The sequence below is a fragment of the Punica granatum genome, chromosome 4 (genome assembly GCF_007655135.1).
Source record: "Punica granatum isolate Tunisia-2019 chromosome 4, ASM765513v2, whole genome shotgun sequence".
Taxonomy (NCBI): Eukaryota; Viridiplantae; Streptophyta; class Magnoliopsida; order Myrtales; family Lythraceae; genus Punica; species Punica granatum.
This window is the reverse complement of record NC_045130.1, coordinates 10310140-10320931: the sequence shown is the minus strand read 5'-3', so window position 1 is coordinate 10320931 and position 10792 is coordinate 10310140. Positions and strand designations below refer to the sequence as shown.

The 10792-nt window shown below is 39.4% G+C and overlaps 2 protein-coding genes and 1 long non-coding RNA gene across 3 annotated transcripts; 2 read left to right on the top strand and 1 right to left on the bottom strand.

Moving 5' to 3' along the window:
• Positions 1-82: 82 nt before the first annotated feature.
• LOC116205457 lies at positions 83-1742 on the top strand. The gene is made up of 2 exons (XR_004156505.1): positions 83-784; positions 1606-1742. It is a non-coding gene; the product is annotated as an uncharacterized LOC116205457 (long non-coding RNA).
• A 71-nt stretch (positions 1743-1813) lies between these two features.
• LOC116205455 (histone deacetylase 6) lies at positions 1814-3513 on the bottom strand. Its single transcript, XM_031538074.1, has 4 exons — positions 3358-3513; positions 3090-3229; positions 2290-2415; positions 1814-2194 (listed from the first exon to the last, which is right to left on the bottom strand). The coding sequence occupies exons 1-4, from the start codon at positions 3397-3399 to the stop codon at positions 2038-2040; spliced, it is 465 nt and encodes a 154-aa protein (XP_031393934.1). The 5' UTR covers positions 3400-3513; the 3' UTR covers positions 1814-2037.
• Positions 3514-6446: 2933 nt separating this feature from the next.
• Positions 6447-8290, top strand: LOC116202436 (40S ribosomal protein S29). The gene is made up of 3 exons (XM_031533979.1): positions 6447-6606; positions 7754-7853; positions 7969-8290. The coding sequence occupies exons 1-3, from the start codon at positions 6545-6547 to the stop codon at positions 7975-7977; spliced, it is 171 nt and encodes a 56-aa protein (XP_031389839.1). The 5' UTR covers positions 6447-6544; the 3' UTR covers positions 7978-8290.
• The last annotated feature ends 2502 nt before the right edge of the window (positions 8291-10792 follow it).

The following is a 10792-nucleotide window of genomic DNA, read 5'->3' as shown; positions in this document are numbered from 1 at the left end:
GTCGGGGGCTGACAGCTCGATCGTGCTTGTTAATCTCCTCAGCAGAACAATCAATAAAAATGCAGGAAATAATCCCTGCTTTTCCGCACCATTATTAATCTCCAGCTGCTTTTTGTTACCCATAATATGTGAAACTCTTCCGGGTAATAGAGTGGTAGATTTTGCCCTTCTTATCTTGCATTTACATGTGATACTCATTCTATATCGTTTAAAAGAAAGAAAGAAAGAAAGAAAGAAACAGCACAGTTAAACTGTGAATATTTTTCCTTCAGGGCCAAGCTTTTGGTCCTGTGACAAAAGAAGAGCTTGAGAGGGCCACCTGGACTTTTCTTCAAACAATGGCTGCCCAGGTCTGTTCCATGGTGCACTTTGCATTTGATTATCTTCGTTCTGGACTTTCGATAGTTGGGTGCAGTGCAGGAGTTGTCGTTGGAATCTCTTCTCATTGTCTTTTGTTTTTCAGAAGCATGTTTATCAACATTTTGATGTGTTAATACATATGGCCATCATCTATAAGGTATAAAATACTGATGGAATTCGCTGCTCAATTTAATCAGCTGTTCGTTTTTTGCAGTTTACTTGACATTAGAGTTTTGATGTATGCAATATGCCATTTTCCTTTCTCATTATTCGTTGAAGTTGATATCCCTTCCTTTCAAGAAGCAGCTTCTTCATCCTTCTCTCTGCTGATTCGAGAAGGTATATTTCGAGTCTTTTGCAGTACTCGGACAATCCAACGAGGCCGCAAAAAAGAAAGATGTGAAAGATTTGGCATGTCGATCTGGTCAGCCTCTTCTCTCTCATTATATTTCGTACTCTGTATTTGCATGTTACCTTCTTATAATTGGGCTACCAAAGTATGAAGGATTGTGTATATGAGTAGAACCTAAGTATTGTTTCTTCAGATATAAGAGCATGATCGGGTTAACTGAATCACTGCAGATGGCTATCTTATCTCGATTACACCCTTGGCGGGAATGTGCTGATCATTTTAAACTAGTGCTGAGCTACATTTTAGAGTCTCTTCTTGATCCAATCAATCTCTCTTGCTTCCCTTCTGTTTCACACTCCCCCGTTGCGTTTCTAGAATAAATTGCATGAGCTGGCCTGGCCTGGCAATCAGTTAACACAATTTAACCCTGGAACGATACAAAGAGCAACACAAAACGATCATAGCACAAGCTCGTGTAGATCGACCTCTATAAAACCGATGCATTTTTAAGGAAAAATCAGTCTTATTACGTGCCTATAAAGCTCCTTCATTGATGTGATACCAACCCGAAAGTGATGTAAATTATTATAGGAACTTGACAAGCCAGTACATGCCGCCACCGCAATTGTTCTATTACTTTGTTTACTGCTTAATTTATTTACTAGCACGTACTTTACAGAGCAAACCCAGTGCAGGCAGGATTGCATGCCGAGTTCTCCCAATATTTGTGTCATGTACACAACGTTGTTAACCAAAGATATATTAGTCATTTGTGAACTTTGTTTCTCTGCATCGCTGATTAAACCGGCAACCAGTTAACCATTTCATAACTTTTTCTTTGTCCACAAATTAATTTCCACCCTGCCTCAAATTTTTCTCGCTATGCTTGACAGCCTTGGGAGCCTTGGGAAATTGGCATTTCCTTGCGAGCGAGTCGATGCAAGATGGGGAAAGCTGGAGTGTGAGAATTGAGCTTGTGATGTACAAGGAACTCTCACAAAATTTGACTAACGAAAATTAATTTACTATATTTTCATACACTGGAACTTAGCATGATGTGAATATACTTGATCGGCCATCCATTTTCTTCAGGAATTATTCTACACAAGAAATCATCAGCCTTTAAACCATGGATAGAATGAGTAGCAGCCATAAAGTTTGACGATCAGATGGGAGAATACTTGCTCAAAGATATGCATATGATCTTTAGATTTGCGCGGACATATTGACGCGGTCTTTACAAAATAGAGAAATCAAGATCATATTCCTATCCAAGGTCCACGTAAATTGCCAGATAAGAGCTAACTGCCTGATGGTGAACCATCTTATGGATTTTCCCCAATAGTCTGCATTTCCATGGTCCTAAAAGGTGGGGGCTCACTGAACTTTAGTATATATGCAGTTTCATGGACAGGACGGAGCTGCGAAATCACTTGAGCGTCTAGATATGCATCACAGGCGAAACACCATACCGATAGATCACTGCTGCCGGGCAACAAGAGAGACTTTCGTAAGGGCAGAATTGCTTGTGTGTATGAGAAAGAAAATAACCAATTTCAGGAAACATCAATAAGTACCTGAAGCTAAGTGCCAAAGAGTGGTTGCTCTGCTGATAATGCTGGAGCATGTGCTTGTTCACGAACCGGCTGCAGAGAACTCCCTTGCAGCACAGGCACAGCCAGTTCTCGCTCGGGTGGTCGCACCTAATAGATATAAAATTCGACACTTGAGATAAAGAAGTAAAATCTGATACATGTTTTCTGCAGTGAAATCTTAATAGTGCAGGACAAAGTTTCAGCTTCCAACAACCGAAAACTCAGCTCATCAATCAAAGGATCTTCCGAGTAGAAAGTTCTCTCAACTGGTGTGGTTCCTAAGGTGTAAGTCATGATCAACGAGCTCGCAGGCACATCATCCCGAGCATGAAGAATTTCTTGAAGATCGAGCAACTCCTTCATATAGTGATGTAATCCTGTCCTAAATCATACTGATCGCAAACTAAATGATCTAGCCTTGCAGCTATGACAGGACCTTGGAAGGGTAATATCCACGACACCCCTTCCTTCGAGTTACTGAATCTCTCCTGTCGTTCTTCGCTGTCACGAGAACTAACAGTTCGACAGAGACGTTCTCGTTTCTTTCACGTGGTGTTGACAGTCTTATATGGAAGCATAATCAGCCGGCCCGTAAGATTAATAAGGCCGATGTTGGCAATTGCATTGCTCAAGTAATAAGGACTAATCCTGCTTTGGTAGTGGCTCTGAATAGCAAATTGCATTCATCAAATCAATCAAAAAAAATTATCAGAATGTTATGGAGCAACACCAAGTTCAGAGCAGAGGTTAACCCCGAAAAGGAAGAATTTTTTGCACTTAACCTGTTGCAGGGAGTGTCAGGGGTAGGAATGTGAAGAAGATCAGTAGACAGAGAACCCAAGTGATCGCATGACGTCCGGGCCTCGACCCAGCCCGAAGCAGCCCCGTGTATGAACTCTTCATCTCCTTCGATTCCGAATTCCTGAGGAAGAAAGGAAGGAGCGAATCGAGATGAGACCATCCGTAGCAAGAATCTCCCGCCGATGGTTTCAGAGGAAAGAGAGAGGAAAAGGGTTTAGGGTATTTCAGTTTATGAGCTTGAGGGAGTACCAGAGCGGCGGAGGAAGAGGAATTCGGAGCTTGATCCGCCATTTTCAGAGAGTCCAGAAGCTCTGCAGCTGCAACTCTTCCTCTCCGTCCGGGCGCACTAGCTTCCGTAGAGAGTGAAGAGGGGGAGAGAGAATGGAGAGATATTTTGTTTTTTGCACCCTGAAGTCTCACTTTTTGCATTTTCTGCCCAAAAGTTTTTTTAGACGAAAACAATTGCATATGCGTGAGTTTTAGAATACTATGCAGGTGCGAAGAACAATCAATTGCAAAGTACGGGAAACTCACCGATTGTCATTCATTCTATCTGATAGGTTTATCATATCTGTAGTTTCACTTGTTACTATTTTACTGTGGTGAAAAAGTTAAAGTAACTTGTGGTTTTAATACATTTACTACATGTTATAATCCATTCAATAGCTCGCCCTCTCTTAATGTTGGAATTCTGGTCTTGGTATGGTCTTCCGGACTCTAGTGAAGGAGATAGGAGGAGGTGGGCTGATCGACTTTGACTAATATGGGACTCAAGTCTTGGCATCTCCCACATATCTCAACCCATTGAACAATTTTAAAAAATATCCATCATTTCATCTCACTACCTAACAAATAAGAGTATAATCAAGCTGAGCGTTGTCAAGCTCAAGCCAAATCGTCTTGAAAAGATTGGACTTGATCACCATGTTAGTTATATGTCATAGAACCGATATTTTAATTGCATAATTTTTATTTATGGCAATAAAATTTATTCTATTGTTCGTGAATCATTTATTAGAATAAGCCCTTAAGATATTTAACAGACACTTCATTCCCAAAGAGTTGAGAATATGAGTAACGGAGTTATCTAGGACAAGTTCTTTAAATTGTTCGTGGTCATTGGAATCTTGGTTGGGCACTATTATTCCAAATAGATCATTACCTCTGTCTATATCCATGATTAGTATATGGATACTAATGAAAATATAGTAGTGAATCTCATGCTGTTCGATATTAGATATCGAGACAAACATGTAGATACTCATGGAGATAAATGAATCGAACGTGATGTATAAATAATATTCACATGATGTTTTACTGTTGTCAATGAATATTATCTAGACCATATTAGTACACATAGTCTTTAAACTCGAGATGGCATGGTTATGTCATATATAGATAGTTAGGATACGCTCCTGGTTATATACTTGTGGTAAGCATGGGTATTCAGGAGACAGTGATCATGGTTAGTTATGTATGGAAGTAAGTGACCATTCGAGAAAGGATTCATTGACTTAAGTAAACGGTGAAATGTCATATGGATTTGAGTTTTATTCTTGATCAGGAAATCATTGGCCAAGATGGTTGAACTTAAAATAGAACGGAGTTTCTAATTAAGTCACGATGGTCTATGAATAGAAACTCAAATATTCGATATGGTCAGTTATAGGGATTGACATTTATCATAGCCCTAACTAGATTGGGATCTGCAATGAAGGGACTCCAGTATATGGCATATATGGCTACTGATTCATTGGAATGTTCAAATTACACATTTATCACCATTTGAATTATCATAACATATTGTTAAGTGTTACTCATGATCTTTGGAGGCTAAGAGCATATTGGGAATTATGCTTTTAGTTATGGAAAAGAGTTTCCAGTAATGTCAAAAGAGTTTGGCATTATAATCCCATCGTCACTTAATGATGAACCTAGTTAATAGCACATAATAGGATGTGTTTTAACCGATGATGAATTGGGTCTATTTAAGGCAGTTAATTAGGAATCAATTCTCGGATTAAACTTGTAATATAGTTACAGGGTTGCTATCACATTCCGAAATCAAATTGGATATGGATGTGAATCCTTATAAGGAAATACGAGAGTTTTCTTATTTGGAAAGTTTTCATAGTTAGAAAGTCTAGATGTGAAAACTTATGTCGATGACATAATAGTCTTTCTCTTTTGAAGTTTTGGTCGTAAGATAACTTATGTGTGTAATGGCACTATATCGGCAATAAATTAATTAATTGAGAGTCATTATGTAAATATATATATATATATATATACGTGTGTGTGTGTGGATATGTTTTATATATTAATGTGGGGGCATTAAACACGCTCACACAAACCCGAAAGAGAGAAAGATATCGGAGTGGCACAAGGCTAATAAAAAGGGAGAAGCCTACTGCCATTTTTCTTCTTCTTTTGCTAGCCGATTAGAAGCCGCAAAGTTTTTCCCTCTCTCTTTTTTTTTTTTTGTTAACCCGGGGTGTCCGGACATCGCCCGACTAATCCCCAAGGCTTCGTGAACTCCCGGCGACATACGGAGCGGGTAATTATGCCAAAAGCGCTACGGTGGCTCCAGGGGAATTCGAACTTGGATCTCGGTGCAAACTTGGGTGCACATTAATCATTAGGCCGAATCCCTTGGAGTTAAGTTTTCTCTCCTTGCTGCAAAAGAAGGACGTCCGAGACCGCCGCAATTCCTTGAAGATAAACAGCCTGTGTGGACGAGGGTAGAGGCTGCACGTTTGGTCGGCTTGAATTATATACAAAGATACGTTCTCGATGAGTATATTCCGATAATTCATGTAGAAATAATTATAAAGTTGCATTATTTAATTGAGTAAAAAGCTATACAACGCCTGAAATATGATTTCAGTTCATGATACAATATTCATATGATGAAAGATTTTAACTATCGTTTTACGATTCCATTGTATTTAATTCGATTTCTCTTTCGAGTGCTATCAGAAGGAAGGCAATGAGATTACATCAAGCAGAAAGCCCACTCTACTTCTCAGCTCGATGGTATTGATAGACAGAGAGAATTTGCCATTTGCACCCGTAACGTTCTTTGGCTGAATCATTCACTTGTGCGTTTTAGAAACATTTCACTCTTTCAGGGTCCCAATAACAATTTCGCCAGAATAGGGGACCTATTGTGGCTCACCAATCCCCCGTTCTGCCCGCTAAGCTTGGGCCGATGTTGGGCGGACTTGAAAGGATGGGCTGGGCCCCCAATTAGTAAGGCCTACTCTCATAAAATCCGACCCGAACCGTAAGACGAAGGAAGCGTCGGCTGAAGTAGGGTTTTTGACCAATCTCAGTATAAATTAAGCAAATTCTCCATCTTCCCTCCATTGTTAGGGTTCCACAGCCGCGGAGAGAAACAGGTAGATACCGAGAGTGGGACGAATCAGCAGCGGCAATGGGTCACTCGAACGTCTGGAACTCTCACCCCAAGAACTACGGTCCTGGCTCTCGCGCCTGGTAATTGGTTTCTTATTCCTAGCTCATCATTTCGTCCTATAATCTGAAGCTAAGCGAGATTGATTCTGGAGGATGGTTAGGTTTCGGTTAAGTTTCTGCTTGTCTGCTTGCTGTAATTACATGATGATGCGCGACTGTTATGTGCTTCTGAGTGTTGGTTGAAGATGGCGCTGATTACATGCTTAGTTGCCGCTTGTTCTTTAATCTACTTCGATTTTGTTGAGGGACGTTATGGTTGGGTTGAGATTGAGGGAGTTTATGCAATTTTGCTTGACCTTTTGGTTGTGGAGTACATGGAACAGACATTCTGGTTCCAGCAAGTTTGTCTATGAATATGGTTTGGAACATCTGTTACTTTCGCGTTATGTCCTGTCACTGGGTCTTATCCACAAATCTCGGATAAGGAGGATGCAGTCAATACTGCATTGGATTTGGTTTTGGTTTTGCTGCTTCTATTCTTGTTCTCGTAGCATTTCATTTTCAAGTTGAATTGTGAGAGTTGCTTCTTGTGATTTTTGGGCTGCTTGTCTTTCTACTCGTTTCGAGTAAAAGCTAAAGCCAGACAGGGTTTTAGGAACCATTCTCTTTCGGGATAATCAGTTTTGGCTTCCCTTAAGGCTACTGTTGCCCCTTTGGTACAAGTTAAGAAATGGGATTCCTTGCAAGTTAAATGTCTGCTGAGAAGGATGTTTAAGAAGAAATTGAGTTGCTTGTTTTTTGCAATTTTGGGGCTGCTTGTCTTTCTGCTCGTTTTGAGTAAAAGCTAAAGCTAGACAGGGTTTCGGGGACCATTCTCTTTCGGGATAATCAGTTTTGGCTTCCCTTAAGGCTACTGGTACCCCTTTGGTACAAGTTAAGAATTGGGATTCCTTGCAAGTTAAATGTCTGCTAAGAAGGATGTTTAAGAAGAAAGGCATAATTGTAGAAGGGAAGCTTTAAGCACCAATTATTTAGTGAAAAATCTATGGATCTATCTAGTTTTGATGCACTTAATGATGAAATGGACATTTTTTCAAGCTCTATGCACTTGCTCTGTAAAGTTGTGCTTAACGCCACCTGCATTCAAGCTGAAAACTAGAAATGTTAGGTCATTGGGATTAGTCTCCTACTACTTCACTATTGACCGAAATTTCTCTTGGCTCTGCAGCCGTGTTTGTGGCAACCCCCATGGGTTGATCAGGAAGTACGGGCTCATGTGCTGCAGACAGTGTTTCCGCAGCAATGCCAAGGAGATTGGCTTCATTAAGGTGAATTTATCTCGCCTATCCTAACCTGAATGCATCTTTTTGCTATAACTATGTCAACTTTTCTCGTTGATTACTCAATAGCTTCCTTCTGATCCATGTATATTGTTCACTGCAGTACCGGTGAAGATACATCAGCTCGCTTTTAAGCATACATGAGGATCTTGCTCAAGAGTGCGATTTGAGTTATAAGCTTTTCTGGTTTGGTAGCAACTTTGAATTATGTCCACTTAAATCATCTAGTGTTTGCTGATGTTTAACCGAATTTTGGAACTTGAAGCATGATACCTTCGGTTGCTTGAAAGTCTTCCATTCTTTATGCTTATTTTGATGAATTACTCACCTTGTTGAGTTATCGAATTACTTTCTCGTATTGTACACTGTTATTACTAGTCTTTGGATACATCGAACTTCATGGACCCTGGAGAGGTTAGAGATCACATAACACTTAAAAATGTTACAATACTTCCTTTTTGTCTCAATATGAGTTCATCCTGGTACATTCTTAAATACCTAGACTGTACTCCATATTGAAAACTAAACCATAGTTGCGAGTTATTCTGTTGTGTGGATCGAGTGATATGTGAAGGTTATATGGTTGAGTGATTGTGTGGATCGAGTGATATGTGAAGGTTATATGATTGAGTGATTTTGATGGTAAAGCATAGACGGGACAAGTTATCATCAATGTCATGGTCACAAATATGGACCGCCAGGGGTCAGTTTGTTTTGGTCCCTCTCCATTCCGTGTTTATGATTGCGTTTAATTTTATATAAGAAGAAGGAAGCGAAATTTGAAAGCAATGGGACCGGAGCAAAATCATTCGTCTTAATTTTATAACCAACCTGAGAGGTGGGTTAAACTAATTAATAATTAGTAGACAATTAATCTTGTCAAGTAGTAGTGGTTGTGTTTTGCTTTTAACTCAATTAATTAATTGAGTGAGCTTCAAGTCATCTCATCTCTCTCTCATGTCCCTTCGTGAAACAAGTAGCAGCCTCCTTGATCTTTCGTTAGTTGATATCGGGTAATGTCCACAAGCGTGGTATAGAGCGAAAGGACGCGATGGCAACTCCAACTTTAAGTCTCTTGTCGAAAGCGTCTGGTAGTAGGTGAGGTGGGAATATCTCTCGTGCGTAGTTTTGATTGTACGGGCGTTGCATATACATGCAAGAGCGTTTATACATACAGCAGCTATATGGTTGACTCTGTTAAACTACTAACAAAGTCATAATCAGTCAACTAGAAATTTGCTTCCAAGTCATGTCAAGACCATATTAAAAATACCCCTTCATTGTAATTCAGAACTCTCTGCATATTTCCATACGGTTCAACTTAGTATTTGTTATTATTTAACCGATTTGATTGTTCACTTACTTCTCTATCATAATTCAAGATTGCTATTGCATACTAGATATACAATTATTCTGTTTGATGAGGTAGGCGGGTCTCGTGTAGACGGTATGAGGCATGCATGTACGGGATCTTCGCGAAGTTTAATCGGTTCAGACTAACACGGCATCCTAAATAAAATGTTGATTCTCGGCGAAGACGTAGAAAGGGAGGGAATGTGGCAAAGAAGGAGAAAAGTGGGGAAGGAAAGCAAGGGATATTATTAACTGAGAGCAACGGAAAGGGACATTGGATCTTATAGAGAATTTTACGATAATTGAGAGGTGATTTATATATTATTAATCTCAGCTTTGCTAAGAAGAAATGTCTCTTTCTTTTTAGTATCATATACAAAATTTTAAGTTAATTAATAACATTCCTTGGTTATTTAACGCACCTTCCCTTGGAACAAGATTTCGAATTTGAGTATTATGAATAAAAAAATCAACGTTGGAAGAGTTTTATCCTTTAATGGTTCAACTCGACTCAATCTTTGATTAGTTGACCTCTATTGACTTCCTGGTGCACACCAAAGAAATATCAAATTAATTTGATCTTAGCAGGTTTCCCACATTGACTTCTTCTGCTTGGATGCTCCTTTCATGGGAGTTGGTTCATTCATTTTCTACTCCCTCTTCCCTCACCCATCTTCTAACTGAAAAGTTTTATCATTTAATGCTCTAACCCGACTCGATCTTTGATTAGTCGGGATCAATTGGCTTCCTGGTACACACCAAAGAAATATCAAATTAATTTGATCTGAGCATGTTTCCCACGTTGACTTCTTCTGCTTGGATGCTCCTTTCATGGGAGTTGGTTCATTCATTTTCTACGCCCTCTTCCCTCTCCCATCTTCTAACTGAAATATGTACACACACACTAATATATGTATTTATACACGCATAACATGTGGGGGCTATATATATATATGTGTGTGTGTGTGTGTGTTACATATATGTGTATAATTAACTTGTGCCCTAATCAACAGCCACTTATCTTATTGAGATCAGTAAAGCACAATGGGAACTAATGATGACTTTATTATATATGCAATGCGATGATATTCCGCAAATCTCCTACTTGTTAATTACTTTGCTTAACAACGAAAGCACAATTATGAGTTCTGAGGAAGAAAGAAAAGGTTGCATTTTCCACTATCAATAATTTGGAAATTATGTCTGAATTTGTACACAATGAGTATTTTGCTCGTAAACTTCATCTTCGAGAAAGAGTCGTTGATGAGAAAACATCATGCAATGGCTAACTCTTTCGCTGCTCGCTCGGATTTGTAACACGAGTTTAAGCAGTAGCGAGATACGAGCATTACTTGATCTTAGGTCACTCCTAAAACTCTAGCGGAGGAAAAAGGATAATCAACAAAGTAGGACCTTTTCGATGAGTTTTTGCGAGATAATCACTATCGATATGTCGCCCGAGCTCCCTTGGAAAACATAAAGAGTATCTGTCCCAAAAAATATGTGCATGCGAGATTAATGATGTGGAAGTGTTAGAAAAAATTGTTTACCGTCGTTGCCCAACACAGACATAC